General features: G+C 39.0%; 1 protein-coding gene across 1 annotated transcript; it reads right to left on the bottom strand.

The window, feature by feature from the left end:
- Positions 1 to 16,035: 16,035 nt before the first annotated feature.
- ptgs2b (prostaglandin-endoperoxide synthase 2b) lies at positions 16,036 to 20,744 on the bottom strand. Its single transcript, XM_020655387.3, has 10 exons — positions 20,586 to 20,744; positions 20,211 to 20,327; positions 19,974 to 20,117; positions 19,688 to 19,831; positions 19,186 to 19,367; positions 18,980 to 19,063; positions 18,636 to 18,882; positions 17,977 to 18,263; positions 17,737 to 17,884; positions 16,036 to 17,104 (listed from the first exon to the last, which is right to left on the bottom strand). The coding sequence occupies exons 1-10, from the start codon at positions 20,641 to 20,643 to the stop codon at positions 16,695 to 16,697; spliced, it is 1,821 nt and encodes a 606-aa protein (XP_020511043.2). The 5' UTR covers positions 20,644 to 20,744; the 3' UTR covers positions 16,036 to 16,694.
- Positions 20,745 to 21,412: the final 668 nt, after the last annotated feature.

The raw sequence follows: 21,412 nt of genomic DNA, 5'->3' as shown, positions 1-21,412 counted from the left end.
TTTGTATCAGGACAGTCATTTATTTATAAGCTATATAGATGTAGATGGTGAATTTAATCTCTGGAATTGCTGTCTGAAAAAGATCATCAATTAACCCTTTTGAGTGTGTCTCCCCCTCCTACATGCTCAGCTGAGTTTTTTAAGTCTCATTTTCTTTAGGTAACTCAAAAGTGTGCATACCACAGATAAGCTGGTGTTGGGAACTGCTAAATCAAACACTGGCTTCTCCCATGGCCATAAATCATTGACTCAGTAATCAAACAGGAAGTATTCTGCAGGTTAGTTCTTTTTTGTTGGAAATACTTCACCTGTTTGGCACCTGTGAGGTTAACGCAAGCATTTTTCACACATGCACTCCTGAAATTTTCAATCAAATTTCTCCTGACAAATGCGCATTAAAGTGCATATTTTAAAGCCATATTAGTAGTTGACCTTTAGTTTACTCCTGTATAACTTTCCATAATCAATGACAGACATGCCTGGTGAGTTCTGCCTGTAAAAAATAAAAAATGAACAGTTCTGTAGTTTTCCTCTGGGTGGGCTGTGACAACAACTCTCTGACATTTTCATCATGTACAGGAATTGAGTCTTCCAATGTTGTGACAGCAGTGGGTGATTACAGTGTTATGAGAGTATGTCTGAAAGTCCAGCATTGCTTTATTTGAAGCCCAAAGCCAACACACATCTGTAGCTCTGACTCAGGAGTTTTCACTTCTAGTTCAGTGAGGCAGACAAATCGAAACTGGCAGTGAGGAAGACTTCCCGTTGTCTCAAACGTCCAATGGGTTTCAGGTCTCTTTCCAAGGGCCATCTCTGCTTGAAATAACTTAAAAAAAAAAAATTACTTGCAAAAACTTACTTCATCAAAACTTTCCTGCCTCATGAGATAGGCTTATTTATACCCAAAAACTTTGTGTGAATTGCTGGATCTCACTATAATTCAAGGGGGAAAAAGGACTAGATTTAGTTGTTTTGTTGTCAGTAAACCAAATTTCCATTACTGGCCTGATGTGCATGAGATAGATGATTCAGTGGAAGCTGTGAAATGAAAGCTTGTTTTAGTTCACTTGAACTACAGCTTGATAATGATTATCTGATTTGAATGTTGCGCAAACAGATAATATGGAAATTGGGGATGAAATGACTGCCAGGTTATCCTTCCTTATCCACCAATAGATAAAGACCAACATAAAGACCAATGCCAACTGAAAAAAGTAAAAAAAAATAAGTACGCAATCTGCTTTTACACTTGGTGTTGCTTGTATTCTACCAAATTTTCAAAAACCAAACCTCCCCTTGGCAGCCTGGTGCTTTTAGCTGCTAAATTGGGCCGAGCTCCTTGATCTCCGCCCCTGCAAATTCTTTTCACCATATTCTTTACTTTACTACTTTGGTAATAATCCATCATTCATCTCTTTTAATACCTTTAATCCTTAAGATTGTACCTGTTTCCTTTCATTTTGAATCCAACAGGTTTTGGCAAGTGAGTAGAGGCATCTGATTTTCTCTCTCTTCCTCTTCAGATTATTTAACCACACACTTAATTCAGTTAATTTGTGTTTTGTGAAAAATATCCAGTTTTGTTTAATCTGGCCAAAGCTGGATCCTGCCCCTATAATTCAAGATAAAAAAGAATATCACCCATTTCATTTGTAATTTAACTTCCGGACCCACAACGTTGTAATATTTGCGTCCCGTTCTATGATTTCTCTTTGCGTTAATGCATTACGGATGCACAACGTGTGAAGAAGCAGTTCAATTCCAAAAACACATACACTCTGACTCTCACATAAAGCGCTGCTCTCCCCCGACCTCATCGCGCCCCTGTAACACCTCTGTTAGGGCCTACCTCCAAAAGTGGCACAAAGGGGTGATCATATTGTCCCCCCATTACACCTCAGTGACATATACTGAAGGTAAGACGTCACAAGGGCAGAAATGTCGCGCCTTGAACTGGCAGTCTAAATAGGGCAAGTCTCTCCTGCTCTTGTAAAGTGTCTTGAGATAACATTTGTTTGGAATTGGCGCTGTATAAATAAAGATTGATTGTTTGAGTTCGATTGATTTGATAGGCCTAAGTTTTGTTTTCTATAAACAAAAGCAGCAGTCCTGGAGTTTCAGAAAATGTCAACATTTGCTGGTTCATGATGGCAAGATTGGATGTGTTCAGTGATTTGAGCATCATAAATTCCATTGGCATTCATTTTCATTTAAGGTGGTGGAAGGAATCTCGAGTATCTCCAAATCAGGATGGAATATAAAAAGTAACTATCAGCACAGCCTGTTACCAGTAGAAGTAAGAAGTGAAACAACCCTTTTAAGAAGTAAATGAACCCTTACTGTTTGCCAATTTCACTTACGGTAAAAATAGACTGGGTGTATGTGACTGTAACTGAATTGCTGGAAATTGTGATGAAGTGTTGACGTTGAGAGCAGATCTAATTTAGGTAAACTGAAAAAAAGTTAAAGGTAGGGGAGAATAACTTTATATTCGATCCAATTGGTTCCACACAGAAAAGGTTGTTTGTTGTATATACATTGTATGTGTGTCTGCCTCAGTGTCTGCATGAAAGTTTTGGAAATGCACAGACACTCATCTGATCTTTCGGGGAAAATGATGAAATGACCTCAGAGTCTTTAATGATTCACTGTAGGGGAAAGTTTTTCTGTCCCAAGTATTGTCCTTGCATGTGAAATGGCACGGATGTCCTGCGAAGAAAGTCAGGAAAAATAACCAGAAAACAAAAAAAAGGCAGACAAAGGAAATTAATCAATGCTGTTTTCCTTTTTCGAGGCAGAACATTTTTTTCTACTAAAAGAAATTGAGTTTCTATGGTGATAAGCAAAAAACAATTCCATAACACTGAACCAAAAATCTCAAGCAGCCCGATGTTGTTATTCCTTAGTTTATACAAAAAGTTTGGTTTGTTCTTAATTGTTTTTATTGTATGAAGAACCATTTAGAACCATTTTGAGCTCCTCTTTTACTTCATACAGTCTCTTGTCAGTGCCAAGGCCTGTGCATATCCAACGCTTTCTAGTGATAGCTTTGTGACAGCCTGACAATCATTTATTTATCTCAGCACTAGAATTGGATTCACATCCACTTCTGGTTGTGAATTTTAAATTCCTGCAGTCAGTTTCCAGAGTCTTTGATATATAAAATGATATACAGTCACTTATGCATACATATGACCTATACATATATAGGCAAATGAAGTACAGTATATGCAAGAGACCTGTAGGTACAGTTTACTGGAAACCCTCCATTCTCATGGGTTTCATTATCTGAAATAACTTTGGTTTAGTGGTTTATTCCCCAGAGAACCCTGATTCACTGTGCATGCACGTGTTTTGTTGTGTCTGTTGTGCAACACTTAGCTGGTGTTGTGAGTAGAGGGAGGGAGGGTGGCATAGGAAGTGACGTGGTGGGAGTCACCCCCCTCTTTTGCTCAGCCACTGTTTTTGCTACTATCTCATGACCCATTCATAAATATTAGTCATCCAACTGTAATGGTGATGTTTCTGTGTTCGACTGAGGGGGCCTCTTTGACTGTTTCAAGATGAGTGGGAAACAGTGACGCACACTTTAAAAAATGTGTGGTGTTTTACGTGTTTGTTTTAGCTTCCACTGGGTGGAGCTGCAGGAGCTAACTGAGGGAAAAGCTGCAATCACTGTCTGTCACTGAACAAATGCAACAGGTTTGTCAGGAAGTGGGAGGACTCCAGTAGTCATTCTTAATCTCAGCATGGTTTTGGAAATTATCTTTTTCTTTTCTATTGCTTTATACTCACATGTTGGATATCATTAAAACAGATATCCTTATAAGCAGATACTAACTGTCCATGGGAGGGAAACTGTACATCAGTAAACAAATAATTCTGATATTGAAATCTATTTATATATTATCCTATATGTAAAGTTGCGATATTAGCAACAACATTTAGTATTTTTGATTTTAAAGAAAAAAGTGAAAATGTAAAATATAAATCAGCCCATCCTTCTATTTTAATTGGCCAGTCAAGATGAATAAATACAATATAGCATGGGAAATGACAGGAATGATTTATCATGAATTCATGTTTAATTACTCGGTCTAAAGATTAGATGCTTATCATTTGTCTTTATTTCAAGCCTATTGATTCATCATGTCATCTTCTGTTTAGTGTTTGGCTATCACGCAGCGGTTCATCACTCATTTGGTTGGTAAATTGCACAGAGCTTCATATAGGATCTTTTTTTTTTTTTTTTTAATGTATTTTTAAATTTGAAGATACTACTGGTACAGTTTTGAAATAATCAGTAAGTGTCTAGGCTGGAACATATATGAAATAATGAGACTGGGTGCCGGTTTAGCTCAGTGGTTATAGTATGAATTCCCCCATGCATGGAGAAGCTAAAGTCCGTGTCACGGCCGCTGTGGGCTCATGTCAGACCTCGGCCTTTTGCTGAATATCTACCAACACTCTCTCCACCCAACATTTCCTGTCTCTCTGCAGCTCTCCTGTCCATTTAAAGTAAAAATGGCCCCAAAAAAGAACTTAAAAGAAAAGAAAATAGTAACAAAAGATATACATTTAAAAGCAAATGATCATCTTGTCCTTGCAATAAGTACAAACCCCACTGACTCAAACAGTCACATTAATTTACATCAGAGGTGTAATTAGAGATTAATACTACCGGTCTTTTGAATTGCAGTAACCACACATAACAAAGAATGCTCCATTGCAACAACCTACACTTTCAAGTAGCACCAGAGCTAATTTCCATCTCAAGTTCACTGACAGGAGTCTTGTTAGGTCATGTGGCTTTTGAAAATCCATTAAACCTGTCTCCTAGAAGTTTTGTTTGTTTTTTGCTGTGACAGTGAGCATTATGTCACTGCATTGCAACTTTGAGACAAGTCTGGGAGCCCCGATACCAGACGAAACATGAATATTGTTTTATGATTGAGCCTCTGGCAAAAAAGAGAGAGACCTGCTGCTTTAGGCCTTACGCTTTACTGCTAGAAAATGATGAGCAACACAACAAACGCCAACAAATCACATCTTGAGACATGGAGCTACATGCATGACATAATGTCTCAAAAAGGAAAACAAACAACAACAAGAAAACAAACAAACCAATTCTTTCTTACGAGGAAATAAAAAAATTCAAACTTTCCCAAGGTGTTTGATGGAAGTGATCATTTATTTATTTATATACAGCACAATGTTTACTTGATGAAAACACGCTAGTGTCCATTGTTTAGGAGGAAATCTGAACTAGAATAAAAACCTTATTAGCCATTCCTGTGCTCTGTCAGCTTAATAATCATTAAACAGTTGTAAGACTACTTTAATGATCTCAAACTGGGATGCAGAATTACCAAAATTCACATTTAGTCTTGTGGTCAATATTCAGGTTAAGTCATACTCTAAAACCCCAAACAGGTGATCAGTATACTGACGGCGTATGAACATGTATGTTGTGTGCGGAAGTAGTGCTAAATCAAAGATAAAAGTAAAGCCCTGAACTATCCCTTTAAGATATCCTCAGACAAATGCAGCATTTACTTCTATTTGGTTTACATGAAATAAAAAATACAGAACTCAGTTCTGTTGTTGGAAATTATTCTTCAAAAATATTAATGAATTAAGGTTGTTTTTTTTGTCTTGGGTGGTTTTTGTATTTTTACACAAACAAAAGCTTGAACTCCACTGATCTTTGGACCACTGAACAAATACAACTTGTTAAAATGGTTATAATGTCAGGTGAGCTATTTGGTGCATGGAGAACAGGGTTTTTTCATGTCACAGTGTGGAGGTGTCATTTTGATGACATAGTTGACTTGGAGCCCCAGTGACTTATGTTCACCTGATTGACATCATAAAAAACATTCATCCGGTATAATCCATGGGGACCTAAGGAAGCGTATACTTCACATTAATGACGGGCTTTGAGCAGTGGCTTTGTTGTCACCTTTCACTAGACATGTTGTGACAACAGCACAAAGATGACACATGTCATGGAAACTTTTTGCAGCAGGTTACCTTGTTTTAAGATCTCATCAACTTAAGTTTTTTCTTCAGAAGTATCTGCCCGTGACACACTTTGAGAGATGTAGCAGTAGCTTCCTTATAGTAATCATTTTCACCTTATGTCATGATCCTTGAAATCTAAGGGAATTTCAGAGAGAGCCTCATGTGGCCATATAAGAAAGTTACGTTTTTACGTTGCATCCGCTTCATTTTGCAGCGCTGTAGGTCGCTGCTTGACAGCACTGAAGTTGAAGGGAGGGGGCCTTGGTTTCAGTTAAATGTTTCTAAAGCTTGTTTTGTCTTGTGCATGCATTTACAGTGGTCATCTTCCTTGTTAAATGTTGCACTCTCTATGAACACACACTGTGAGAGCCAAAATCTTTTTAATCATACTCTATTTGACATGGACGCATATTGTTTTGCATATTGTTTGGAACTATTTTTTCAGGCAAGACAAGAAATATTGAGCATTTCTCTTTCACATCCAACCCTTTTTGCAACAGGAATGATATACTTTCAACAACATCTTTTGATTAGGTTAATAGAAATATATATCTTTTATCTAAAAAATGTATTTGAAAACATGGTAATAAGAATGATGTCCAGGAAACCATGTTGCAGAAAATACATTATTTCTCCAACTTTAAGGCCAAATTATGTTGTCATCAAGTGTGCGATACAGATAGTAAACTGGGTAACAATGTGTTTTTTCTTCCTGTTAAAAATCAATCTTTCAAAATCAATACATTTTATGATGTGATGGGACAACAGTATGGTTAAGCTGAGGATTCAGTTAGGCAATTATGTAGTTTCAGCAAAGATTTCATGCCAATAGAAATTGGCATGTTGAAGTTTGCACCCTTCAAGTGCTTCCTAATTTGGATAGTATAATTTCCTTCTTTTTCCTTAGAAACACAATCTTGCTTCAACAGAGTAAAATAATTTTTTGAACAATGAGTAATTATTTGTTAAGATTTCTTCTGTACAACAGCTCCTCATATATCTTTTAACAACGTAAACTGACTAATGATGAGCCAGATAAGTGAAATACAGGAACTATATCATCATTAACTTGGAAAGTAAAGAGGTTGTGAAAGATGTTTTGCTGACTTAAGAAACTGCCCTGATGTGAAAGTTCATACACATCCAAACACACTTACACACTGCAGAAACGTACTAACATTTCCTTACTGCTGTACAAGAATCAACAATTAACCTCTGTTTAAAGACGGAAGAGAACTTGGCTCAGAGAGCTCGTTGAGCCAGTTTGGAAGTGAAGGAAAGGCCTGCTAGGTGTCCAAACACACACACACACACACACACACACACACACACACACACATTCACCAGCTGACATCTAAGTTACGTGCTGATTATGGACCACAATTAAGCATCGCTCTGTTTAGCATGCTTCCCAGTCAGCCTTTGGTCGTCCTCGATCAGTCCTGCCAAACGCCAGATTCCTGTGTTGACTAATTCCCTGAGGCTTTGTGCAAACACACACACGTCATTTAATTTAATCAGCTGGAAGAGATGAAATGTGAAACCTTTTTGATTTTTTTGAAAGGGAAAAATACTGAGAAGTTTTTTGGCAAGGAGGACTTCAACTGAATTGGTTTTAACGTGAATCACATGGCTGTCATATTAAGTAAATTGTAAATCTTGAGTCATCCACTGCATATTACTTAATACACAGTGTGATGTTTCTATGATGTATTCTCCACCGTCACTTTTATTTTCTGCCTCCATCTGTTTCGGCTGCAAGAGAAGCACCATGGGTTTTGCTTGTTGCATTTAAATAAATTAACCATAACTCAAATTCTTAATGGAAAATGTACGAAAAACCTGTCTCCAAAGTGATTTCATGTATGTGATGCTCTTGTGAAAGGGCTGAGCAAAAAGAATATGAAAGACATGCAAGGTGTGTCAAGGTATTAGAGATCCAGACACCCTATTACTAACATAGGAAACCTTTCAAGACAGGAAATGGTTGACATTTTACAAGTAATTTGTAGTACGTTACTCACTAGAGGGAAGTGTGAGAAAGGGACAGGGCAATGATACTAAAGTATGTGAGTGACAGGAGGCTACTGTCCCTTTCATGACACAGAGCAGAAATGAATGTGTGTATGAGTTATCACTACAAACCAGCAGGTATTCCAGCGATGGAAGCGGGCAAGCAAACTTGTTTAGACATGACTGATTCTACCAGACCTTTAATGCCTCTGCCTCTCATTTTTCTAATAAGCTCCATGGCTAGAAACGTGGTAAACCTGGGCTAAATATTGGCTCTCTTCAATGTTTTGAATTCAGGCTGCTGTACCAATTGTAATAGCAACAAAATGAAGCAATTACAAATTATTTTCAAAAAGGAAAATGCTAAAAGTACATGTGTGTGTGTGTGTGTGTGTGTGTGTGTGTGTGTGTGTATGTGTGTGTGTGTGTGTGTGTGTATGTGTGTGTGTGTGTGTGTGTGTGCACATGAAACTTGTAAAGCTAACAATATGGGGACATTAAATGTTTTTTAAGTTCTGTTATGGGGACCCTCTTCCTTATGGGGACAAAATGCAGGTCCTTATTATGTTAATAAAATTACATTTCAGACAACATTTTGTTTACGGTTAGGGTAAAGTTAGGTCAGGTAGAGGTTGGGATTGCGGTTAGGGTGAATCATCATCATCATCATCAATATCAAGGAATTTCCAGTCAATGTAATTTCCTTGAAATCCAAGTGACAACCTCTAGTACTGACAAATGAAACCAATATGGAAAGGCAAAAAAAACCTCCCATTCCTAGAGTGTCCACTTGGGGTTGGCTGCAAAAGCCAAGGAACCCCCATTAGGTCCAATATTAAATTGCCCATTTTTACAGCAGAATTAAACATATTTACACCCTTGTTCAAAAAATGTTTTTAGTCTCTATAGCTCATGTCTTTATTGGTACACACGGTACAGGGGGTGAATGCCTTTTTAGAACTCATCCACTTTGATTTTATCAAGCCTTACAGTATTTCATAAATTTGCATGATTAGGAGTGTAGCTGAGTTGACTGACAGATGATGTCCTTGCAGCTGTTTGCCAGGATGCTTGATACCTATCTCAGCTCTATCTATTGGCCTGTTTCTATATTGGCCAAAAGTCAGGATGAGATAGTGTTTCAAATTTTATTGAGCTTCATAACGCCTTTTCAGGAACCAGTGTTTGATGTTACTAAGGATACGTCCATATTTTATATTTCTATGATGAAAACAAAGATAGAGAGCTGCAACAAAGCAAATGGACAAAATCTATGACTGCTGAATGATCAAGCTTCAGTTGAACTATGGTAACTTTCACACAGCACAAGGGCTTTGAATTTTTTCTCCCATCTCTGACATTTAAATGAAAGACAGAGGAATTGCAAAAAAAAAGTGGCCAAAATCCTTTTTAAAGTACATGTTTATAAATCAGACTTGTTTCATGGTAGACCTTAAAAAAAGTAAACCTCTGCGTATGATGCTTCTTCAAATCTAGTGTCACCCTATCAGGTGTGAGGTAGAGGGCAGATCCCAGAGTTGATCTGGATGAGGTAAAAAAACGTATTTCTAACATCTCTGGTATGTGATGTCATCTACTGAGTTGGCTTCTTATGGTCCTCAAATGGTCTTGACTGAATGTATGACAGACAGGTGTGTACCTCTGATAGGTGAGTAAGTGTGAGTATGTGTCAATGATATGAAATGACTGAATGATCTTGTGTTCCCTGACACTCCAGCAGCTGTTTTGTGTTTTTGTTTTGTTGAATTGTCATCCTGTGACAATGTTGTTGATGGAAAAAGTCTCTTACCCCGAGTGACCTTAAAAGGCTCTGTTAGAGATACTGTAGTGCAGGTAGTTTCTGGTGAGAGGACGTTCTTGTAGCGTACACGGCAGACTAAACATGCAGGTCGAATAGGAAATGGAAACAGTCAGGTGCCAGGCATTCCTCCTCGCTGAAATGCATACAGAGCATGAGGGTCAGACCTTGGCGAGAGTGAAGACAAAAGATCTGTGCTGTTCTGCTTTTTACTTCAGTTACTCCCAATGTTTGTGATCAATTCCTGGATATTTGTCCCTGTTGCATGTTGATCAATTTATGTACTTCCTTATTTAAGGTTGAGAAATAAAGGAATTTCTCAAAACTATGAATGCTTCCTTGTATATCAGGAGAAGTAAAAAGGATTCACCTAATCCTCAATCAAGGGCATCGTCATAATATTCATAGGTTAGACTAGTTCCAACCACTCACATACAGGGCATTAGGACTCTGTATGAATGTCACATGATGGTGCTACCAAGAACGTCTTCACAAGGCCAAAAGCAACCAAAGACAAATGGAAGTGTTAAAGATGATTCATCAAGGTTTTTTTTCCCCTCTTACTTTAATGTTTCATTGAGTCTCATGGTTTTTTTTCAATCTCTTGCCCTCTCCTCCAAACTTTATGGAGGTCTTATACATTCTATAGATACACCTTAATTACACATCTACTACTCATGACAGGCTCTCTGACTTACCACCCTGCCCATCTCAGGAATTTTGACGAAGTAAACTGACGAGGTTGTTGCAGTGATAGGCCACATAGTGATTCACAGAAATAAACAAGTATTAGAAAATACTGTACTGCACTGTCTGTTTCAAAATGAATACTACTCATCTCATAAGCCCCGGGCTTTTCCTGATAGTCACTGTGACCTAAACTGTCGCATGTTAATGAAAGTATGAAGAAAATGTGATTAGTGGGAGTGTGTCAAGACTCGAGTGAAACCATCGCTGTTTTGAAGGAATGACATATTAGAAATATGACAAATTGAGATATTCTCTTCCCTTCCTTGTCCCAGTTGGGTTGCCTGAACGGCACAAAAAACACCTAACATCTTCATGGCTGAGAACTCCCACCAGCATAGGGGTGTGTACAGGCTGGGCAAAATTGCAGGCCAATAAAGTAGACAGCATTTATTCTTTTTTTTTAAAACACTGTTGCAGTCTCAGCAGACAAAAAGCATTTACAACATCACTATACAGGGTAACTCACAGATGTTCTTGTCCACTGAGGGGTACTTGCAGAATATTTAGCTAACAACAATGAATGAATATACTGTTCTTCAAAAATAGCTTATAAATATGAGGATGATATCAGATTTGTGATTATTTTTCAACAACAGAAAAATTCTATATACTTTTTCTATAAAAAGTTAACATTTTGATTGTGTTCATTAAATAATTTTATAAAGTGATCCAAAGAAAATCAGCAACTGTCTGACATGTCTTCACAATGTACAAAAAAAAAGTGATAATGGGCATCTCTTCTGTAATAACCATAATGTTAAGCCTCATTAGCATGATTGGCTCTACTCACTTCCTGTTGCTAAATGGTGAGGTGAAACATGCCAGTAAATGGTAAATTGATTTGAGCTTATATAGCGCTTTGCTAGTCTTCCGACTACTCAAAGCACTTTTACACTGCATGTCACACCTACCCATTTACACACTGATGGTAGTCATCGCTATGTAGTATCATCCATCAGAAGTAACTAATCCCATTCATAGACCGCCACCGAAGCTGCGGGAGAAAAGCGGGGTTGAGTGTTTTGCCCAAGGACATTTTGAGTTTTACTAAATTTGTCTTTACATTAATCTTTAATTTAAGCTTGCCACTGTTGACTTGGTGCAATAATGTTGACAAACATGCTTATTATAATGTATTGAAATAACATTTCAGTGCTTTAGTCAATGATGATACACCCAATGTATAGGAATATGCATTGGCCTGGATATAAGCCTACCCTACAGCATCTGAAAAGTTGTAGTAAGTAAGTAAGAAAATCAAGAAGTTCTTAAGAAATGACACTATGACACAAATGAACTTCCTAGCTTATTCTTAAGAATCTTCCAAAGTTTTACATTAAGAAAATGTTTGTGAATCCGGCCCCTCTGGTCTGTAGCCGACATAACTTTTTTGCTAAAGACATTCAAATAACTCAGGATTGTTAAACATTTCGATGGTCGAAAGGCTTGAAACACCAAGTTGTTCAAACAATTTTAAGAAAAGTTAAGAGAAGCTCCGGATCCCCTGAACCATGCAAATCACAAACATGTCATAAGCATGTCAAAATGGATTTATTCTGAAAATTACATCTCTAAATTCTAAAATCGCTAAAGTCGAGAGTTAAAGATCTAAAAAAACGCATTCACAAAATTCGCATTTTACTTTGTAAGAAAATATGCAGCTGGAGTTCATTTGGGGATATCATCAAGACACCGACATGATTCCGGTTCAGCAAAGAACTTTGCATTGGAAAATTAAATGAATTGCCTGTAACAGTTCCAGGTGAGAGCATCTTTTTTGAGTCAAGCAGAGCCAGTGCTTTGTGTAAAAACAACGTTAGTAACTGGAAGTGGTACCCAGTGGGTCAGTGCCAGTGCTTCTCGTGCAGAGTTTTCCGGTGCCTGTTCCCAGTTGAACCCAGTTGCTGCCACCTGCAAAGCAGCACGTAATTCCATTCTTGGATCAAGGCCTCCACACCGAGTCTGGATCCAGAGAGGTCCAGAAGCGGTCAGAGGGAAAACACATTCTGAAGTCCCCTGATCGTCTCCCACACCAGGGCCCACTGCCTGTTCATGCTCATTACACACAGACAAAGCAAGATGTGCTCCCCTGCTCGATCTCATAGACCAGGACCTGAGAGTGCCACACACTGATGCACAATGGAATAATGATACTCACCCTTGGGGCAACTGACAGGGGCGAAAACAAAAAATTTGCACACACAATTAGTTCATTTTCATGCCATGATGGGCCAAGTTGCTCTGATGGGGAATCCTACGCCTGGCCCTTTGAAGTACAGGACAAAGATTACGAGACGTAGGAGGAAATGTCCGTCTGGTTGAGATGAGCTGACAACTGATGCACATGAATTAATGTAATTTCCTCGCTTGTGTGTGGTTTTGTGTTCAGAACTCCAGACGTCCAGCGTGAGGGGAGATTAAAAAGTGCTCTCTGTATCAGTTGTTTGAAATGTGTGAATGGATGGGAAAATCTGGCTTGTCATTGTCTGTGATTAGAAGGGATGGTGCCCTGAGGCCTTATTCACCACGATGTGCGGCCAGTCACGTCAACATTCCTTTCACCATGTTTGTTTTGGATTTGGTACTCTCGAGAAACGACTTTTCTGCTGTGGCGAGAAGCCATGCTGCTGAGGCAAGGGTTCCCGTATGCCTTTGGACTGGGCGCTCTGCTTCACAGCTCATGAACAGTAGAAAATTATCTTTCATATCCCTCAGCATGTTTTCCCAGCAACGCACACTCTTACTACTGGAAAATGTTAGGGATTTGCTGAATAGCACAGCCACCTTCATGGTTACTCAGGGATTTCCACTTTGATACATGCTGTGGTTTATGTTAGTAATGTAAAACCAACACCAATATATATATATATATAAAAAGGAGCAGAACACAGAAACGGTTGCTGGAAATATACTGTGGTTATACTAGACAAGGACTTCTGTCATATTAACAGACATAACCTCTAACGGGAAGAGGAAGGCTTCAGCGAGAAAATTCCAATCTCAAATCTTCTATTGGTTCATCTCACCAACCAGGTGATCGTGCCATGTTGCCTCACAGCATGCAGACCTCCTCGATCTGAACAAGTCCTAACATGTTTAATTAGAGGCGCTGAAGAGGGAAAAGCCTTCACCTGTACAAAGTGGCCTTGTGGGTGTGTTGAGGAAGCATGGATTATAGTGATGGGAAGTTAAGCTCTTTTCAGAGAGCCGGCTCTTTTGACTCCCAAGCGGCTCTTAATTTAGGATCTTTTGTTGCCTCATATTTTAGCTTAACTTTGCAAAAATGACTGGTTTGTGTGTTGAAAACCCTTTGTGCATGCATTTATTCTGTTACAAAACTAAACTTTTTTAATTGCACAAATACAAAAATGCAAATACAAAATAAATACTAAAAACTGCAAACAAATCCACAGAACAGAACCAGAACTCTAATCAAACAATATGAATGTCCTCAGTGCAGGCTGGCCTTGCGAAACAATTAGATGCCTCAGCTTGGATGGGCTGATGTGATTCATTCTTACTGTAAGTATCTGCCCTGATTTTGAGAAGATTCTCTCGGAAGGAACAGATGTTGCCACAATACACAGTCTCCCCTCCATCACCTTCACCAGGCGTGGGAAGACTGAGGCCTTGGCCTGCCACCATCCTCAAGATAGGATCTCACTTCCATTGCAGCATCAGCTGTAGGATTTCTCCTAGCAGCATTGGGACGGCAGTAGCTCAGTCTGTAGGGACTTGGGTTGGGAATCGGACAGTCACCAGTTCATGTCCCGGCACAGACCAAGTCCAGAAATTGGTCTGGTAGCTGGAGAGGTGCCAGTCCACCTCCCGAGCACTGCTGAGGTGCCCCTGAGCAAGGCACCAAACCCCCCACCAGCTCAGGAGTGCCCACTGTGGGCAGCCCCCCCTCACTCTGAGACCCCTCCATTAATCCATGTCCACAGGATCCTGTTTGTGCATGTGTGTGTATTTCAGCCTATGTTTATGTAGCATGTTCATTAAACAGAGTGTAAAATTAAGATTAATAAAGGATAAATTATTATTATTATTATTATCTCCTGTAGCTCTTTCATCAAAGAGCCTCCAAACAGGTTTAGAGATTTAGAAATTTTCGGTCCATGGCTGAACAAAGAGCTACAACCAATTCCTTTACTTTCTGCACGGTTACTGGCCATGCTGGCCAATCAGAACAAAGTTCTGCCATGAGCAGAACTGTGAGAGCTAAACAGTGAAAGGAAAAAACTGGGAGCCGGCTCTCACTCGATGAGAGTTGGCTCTTCTGATTCACTACAAAGCATCGGCTCTCTGAGTCGCATCTTTTGAGCATGATACATCACAAATAGATTAAAACAACCATTTAAACCCTTCTTGATCAGTCATGCTGGGGTTGGTGTTCACTTTTTTCTCTGTTTCATGAATTATTATTATATTTTGTCAATTCTCTGTTGTTCATTTGAACTTTCAAGCCTCTAAAAAAGAACAGGTGTATTGATGACTACATGTTTCGTCTTGAGCTTCAGTGAGGAAGAAGACACCAAAAAATTATATTAATAAGGTTATATTTGAACTGAACAGCCAAACAAATACACCCATCTCCTCAGTTCTTCTTGAAAAGTTAGGCCCCCAAAATGAATGCGGCACTGCCAGGGCCACAACTCAATCAAGCAATCTGGCTTGGGCGTAGTACCACAGTTTTTATTTGCTATCATGGTGTGGCTCTCTTATGCGAGATCCTTGAAGAGGAAACATGAACACAACCGTCAAACTAACTGTTTGTTGCAGAGCCAGGGTTTTGTTGAAATATTCTTTTTTTTTTTTCAGTTGCACAAACAAAACTGAGAGATTTAGGAGATTTAGACAAATGAACGTGACAGTCAATGAATTGATTTAGAGTCACACACTTTTAAGCTAAAACAACTAAAATGAGTTTAGTATTTAAATAAGCTATCCATGTACCACATAACAACTTTATGTCCCTATACTATGTGAAGACTATAAAAACCTTTTTGATTTATGATTTATTTTAAGGATGGGATTCTGAAAAGTCTTAACACTTTTTTTATTATTTATTTTGTAGGTATCATTTTTTTCCCCATAATTTTTCACATGAAACCTCACAAATTGCATGCTTTTTGTTTGTGTTTCTGTTAAATAAATACAGTGCCCAATGAATAGGAAGAACCATTCTTGAGACACACTTTAACTTCCATACAGATTGAACATTTTTTCTGGAAAAAATTGTGGAACTGGAATTGTAAACAGAATGTTTTTTTTGTCCCTGACTAATGAGCTAATGTTAACTGCTCTTTACCACTTTCACTTATTAACCGACTCAGGAAGGAAAGCTTGTACCGTACTGTACCGAGCAGAGAGTTTCTATCAGAACTAAACAAGAATCCCAAAGAGAAAATGAAAACAGAATCAGGTGATTTCTGTGAGATGTGCTCCGTTTCTTGGAAGCATTTATTAGTTTCAACATTGCACGTCAGTAGACAACTGAAAACAGAACAACAACAAAAATGCCCTGCTATTTTTAGCCTATGTAATTGAAACATACATTTCCAAACATGACAGTTTTAAACAAGTGCAGCTAATAAATTATTATTTATTAAAATAAATGTCTTTATTTTTTACCCAATCCAATACAAAGATTGAAGATGAAAAACAATAAGGACAAAACAACAAAACAATACTGAAACAGGAATGCACTGTGCTGCACGTTAAATTACATTAGTCATCGAGTTACCTGTGAACTCACTCAATGTTGTGTGTCACTGTATGTACAGTAAAATGAATATGAACTAACAGATGTAGTTGAAACTGTAAACAAACTTTCAAGTATCAAGTTTCAGTGACTGAGGTCATTACTATAAGAATAACTTATCATACAAATCATCTTTCAATAAATAAACACAACCGCAGACTTTTGTCCCTGAAAAAGGGTCAAAAATATTCACAATTTCATATAAAAAATCCTGTCACACTTACTTTATGTCGTTTTATAAATATAAGACAATAAATATAGAAAATAAATAAATAAATAAATACATTAACAGAAAATATTACCTAATAGATTAAAAAAGTAGAGCTAGAACTCAGTCCTTTCTTTGAGAATGACTGTAGGGTTAATATCTCCGCTGCCTGAGTGGGATGTACTTGAGTTGATGGTCGTGGACCCCGTCTCTTTTACGTCAGGCACGAGAAAGGACGCAACAGGACAGGGGCCCCGCACGTTATTGCAAACCAACCTCTGCAGGGAGGCGGTGTTGACGATTTCGAAGCCCGCAGTGCCTCCGAATGTGCTGGGCTTCCAGTACTCCGGGGAACAGATGGGGTTTCCCATTAGGCCCTTGAGGGAGAAAGGTGCTCCCATCTCTACCATGGTTTCCCCGAAGATAGCGTTGGTCCTGGGTTTCTCCACCAGCAGACCTGGGTAAAGCTCCACAGCGTCGACATGCCCGTACATCTCCTCAAGAATGGCAGCCATTTCTTTCTCTCCTGAGGAGCAAAAAGCAGGACTTTTAGTTATTCTGCATAACCTCTTTAACTCAGCAGCTGCAAATGTGGCTGCTAGTCTAAATATGAGTTCTGTTTTGACTTATTCAAATTCTGAATAAAAACAGTTTCTACCCTTGTCTTTATGTCACTCTTCTTTCTGGTGCTCTAAAACACAGATACGTCTTCTAATACTTTACAATTAGTTGTTTTCTTTTTACAAATGTATATATATTTTTAAACTGAAATCTTTTCCTCTGAAGCCGGAGGCCTCACTCTTCTGTTTATGTCTGGGCTCTCTGTGATGACAAGATGCTTACACTATCACAAGATGAAATGACCACCTGGTACTCAAGAACCACTGAAATAAATTCCTAACCTCCACAGCTGCATGGAACTGAAACCAAACAATATTAAAAAGTATTCTTTGACGAGAGCTTTAATCTGTGGTGTGTGGGTGTGTGTCTTTTTCAAACTAGCATTGAATTCCTGCATTGAGCCCATAACAATAGTGGTAATAACTTAGCAATGGTTTGGCCTAAGGCAACGTTTCCTTTCATGTTACTTAATTCTTTCGCAATCTTCTGATGTCATCCTTTTCACCAATTAGCTTCTGTATGTGACTTTTGCCTCACCTGTCATGTCTTCAAAAGAGCTGTATGGCATCATGGAGAATCTCTTCCTGTAGGCGTTCAGTGACTGGTAGCGCATCTGTCTGCTGTTTTCAATAGACTTAATGGCCACATACATGATAGGTCCTGGGACATTTCGGCCACCGGCAACCTAAAAAAAAAGACAACAAAGTCAATTAATCAGCTGAGTGGTTCAACAACTTGATACTGAATGATTGCTACTAGGACGCAATCAGTTCTTACCCGTCCTGCGACCTGCTTTGTAAACGACTCCACAAGGTTGCTGATGCCATGCTCAGTCACAACTGACGTGTTGAAGACGAACTGTTTGTAGTTGTATTCTTTCTCTTCAATGTTGAAAGTGTCAGGCATAAGTGGGTGCCAGTGGTACAGGGTATTGAACTCGGATGCAATGCGGTTCTGGTACTGGAAGCGCTGGCTGAACAGCAGCTCGGGGTCAAACTTGAGCTTGAAGTTATAACCGCTCAGGTGCTGCACGTAGTCCTCAATCACGATCTTGATGGTCTCTCCTGCAGGTCAAATAATTTGATATTTTATACAATGCTGAAATTGTAGGTCCCACTTCTTCTCCTTTTCGTCTCACTTTGACGTTTCAAGTACACAAACTGAGAAAAATTTGAATGATTTCTCCTCTTATTCAGCTTTTGATTAACATTTGTTTTGATACATTATCAATCATTCTGTAAAAGGATCGGAAATAGTCCTAAAATAAAATAAAACACTTCCTCCTTTTCATTTTTCCTTGTTAATCATCCACCTCACAGTGGAGTTCACCACTTCATTAGAAGGTTGCGTTAAATAAAAAAGTACTACTTCCTCCTATGGTTATTGAATGAATGCTAAGTGCATCACATCCCTTTTTGTCAATGCAATAAACTCACCGATCAGAATGAGCCGTGCGGTCTGAAAGAGCCTCTCGTCGTCCCAGTAAGGGTGGACCTCCTTCAACACATCACACACCCGGTTGTGTTCACGTAGCCAGATGGTGGCGTACATCATCAGACCGGGGACCAGGCCGAAAGCCTCGTGGCCCACAGCGAAGCGGTGAGAGTCAGGGACATGAGGAGGGTAGTGCATTTCAGCGCCCACTTCCTTTACTGTCGGGGGGTACACTTCTCCATCCAGGATCTGCAGCGTTACACAACAGGGTTAGAGACTGCATGCTACTTGTGAGGTCTGAAGCATTCAGCTGTTTAAACTGTTGCGCAGCTGTCTCTTGTCATACCTGGTATTTAAGCTTGCCATCCTTGAAGAGTCTGAGCTTGTGTTGCCTCCCCAGTTTGTCTCCGTAAATGTGGCTGAGGTCCACCTGAAAACCAAAAACACAGTTAACACCTGCTAGTTATTCTTTATTTATTCACATGTATTTCCTCCGACTCTCTGCACCGATTACAATCTGGTGTGGCTTTCAACTTTTTTTTTTTTGCTTACCCCGTGACCTTCAGCGAGGGTAAAAGCAGGTCCTTTCTTCATATCAGATTTGAAGAACTGGTGTGAGAAATGCTGTGCGAAGAATGCAAACATCAGGCTGGTTCCTTGTGGGTCCGGGATAAACTGTCTCCTCATCAGAAGCTTCTCAGCCAACAGCTTAGCATCTGGAAGTTCCTTTTTACCTGAAGAATTAATTAGAAAAGTTTCAGTAAGCATATAAAACACATTTAAAGATTTGAAATGTGGTGAGTGACTTTCACATAAAGGGAAAGCTATGACACACACAGTGTTAAATCAATGAAACTACAACTTGATGTTCTACAGTGAAACCTGCTGGAACAGGTTTTACAGTGTTCCCTTAGCACATTTACACTTTGTCAAAAGCAGAGGGGGTGATTTTAAGACGTGTGCTTCCTGTGATGCAATGGAGCTAAGCCTTTCTTGCTCAGTATTCAAGAATCTAAAAAAACTGGTTCTCTGAACGTAGACAGAGTGCACTCACCTACTACTCCCATCGGGGTTGGGCAATCCTCAGGTACAGGGGGGAGGGTGCGCGTGTAGTAGGAAAGGTTTGAATAGGCCTCCCAGCTTTTGTAACCATAATCTGAATTGAAAGTTGGAGGACTATCAATCAGGTGTGATCGGGCTGGAGAGAGGAAGGAAAAAAAGATATCATCATTAGTGTGAAAGCCACAAAAGCTTCTTTACAACCTGCTGTACAAATTATTTGATGAGGAAGCAATTTTCCTTTTCTCTTCAAATTTTGCCTTCAGCTAGAGAGCACTCACATGTCAGCACGTATCTCATGATGGCATCCCGGAGAAATGAGATGTTGTTGATGATGTTCCAGAAACCCTTGAAGTGGGTGAGAAGGTAGTGGACAGTGTTTGGATATGGCTTCAGGGAGATTTTGAGCCATGTGAGGAACTCGGCTGAAATGGCCAAGAGGGAAAGTTAATGATCGAACAAATCACCACAAATGTAACTTCCAGATTTGTAATAAACGCAGGTGTGCTAATACTTACGTGTTGTGCAGTTGTGTCCATGAAATCCTGTACGCGTACAATCACACTCATAATTGTCTGATCCAAGAGCTGTGCAAACGCCCCTGTTCTGGCATGGGTCTGAGCAACATGGGTTACCTGTGTGACAGATCATTTTGGGTTGTTACTCAGAATTCACTCCTGTTACAAATCTGTTAGAGAAGCCTTAAAGGTATCAATTATTTATATAAAAATACTGAAAACACTGAAGGGAAATAGCATCATAAATCTCTCAAGACAGTTTTAAAAAAAATGTACTTCATAAGTCTGTTCAAAAGATAAAAAAGTAAACCCCAAAATGACACCTCCAGCAGAACTTAACTGTAAGCAAGTTAGTTATCTTATTTCGGTACTCACCTTCGCAGACAAGAAACCCCAGTGCCAAGAGGAAAGCCGCTAATGTGAGTCTGTTCATGCTCCAAAGACTTTGTCAGATGTCTTCCTTTTTCTTTTTTTTCTTCCTTCTCTCTCCTCTAGCTGTGTGATCGCTCTGAGGCTGAAAGTTTGAATGCTGAAACCAGCTCACCGGAGCACCTTTATAGGAATGGGGAGTGGCGAAGTCATCTGGCCAGTCTCCCAGTGTTCCACACTAACCAAACCAATCGATTAGTAATAGGCATTCATGATAATGTGGAATGTCTTTTCTTTCACAATTTCTTACACTGAATTTCAGTGATTGTTTACTGTTTTTTTGCTTTTAGCACCGAGAAGGTAGACGAGCAACTTGACTCTTTTTTCTGATATCCAAACTATTTGAAAACTTGTTTCATGTGCGAACTGAAGCACATTCCTTTTATTGCAAACGAAGAATTGTCGCGCATGAGACTATTCATCCTTTTATCTTTTATTCATGTCTCATAATTAAGTTGGAAGCAGTGTATTTGACAAAATGATCAAGCATTTAAAAGATCTGAAAGTGCCCTGTATGTCTTGTAAAATATGTAAAATATGTATTTGTCCTGTAAGATAAACTATTGCGACAAGAGGGAGACTTTTAGGCCTATATTTAATAATATATATTTTTATGTAATCATTGTTACAAAAATTACAACTTATAAAGGAGCAAACAAAGAATAGAGACATTATGGTGGACATTCATTATAATGAAATCTTCTTAAGCCACGGCTCTTTGGAAAGTCTAAGTCAATGCAACAGAAGAAAAAAAAACGAGTAGCTCTTCAGTA

This window comes from Labrus bergylta, chromosome 6 (genome assembly GCF_963930695.1).
Source record: "Labrus bergylta chromosome 6, fLabBer1.1, whole genome shotgun sequence".
Taxonomy (NCBI): Eukaryota; Metazoa; Chordata; class Actinopteri; order Labriformes; family Labridae; genus Labrus; species Labrus bergylta.
This window is presented reverse-complemented; position numbering and strand designations above follow the sequence as displayed.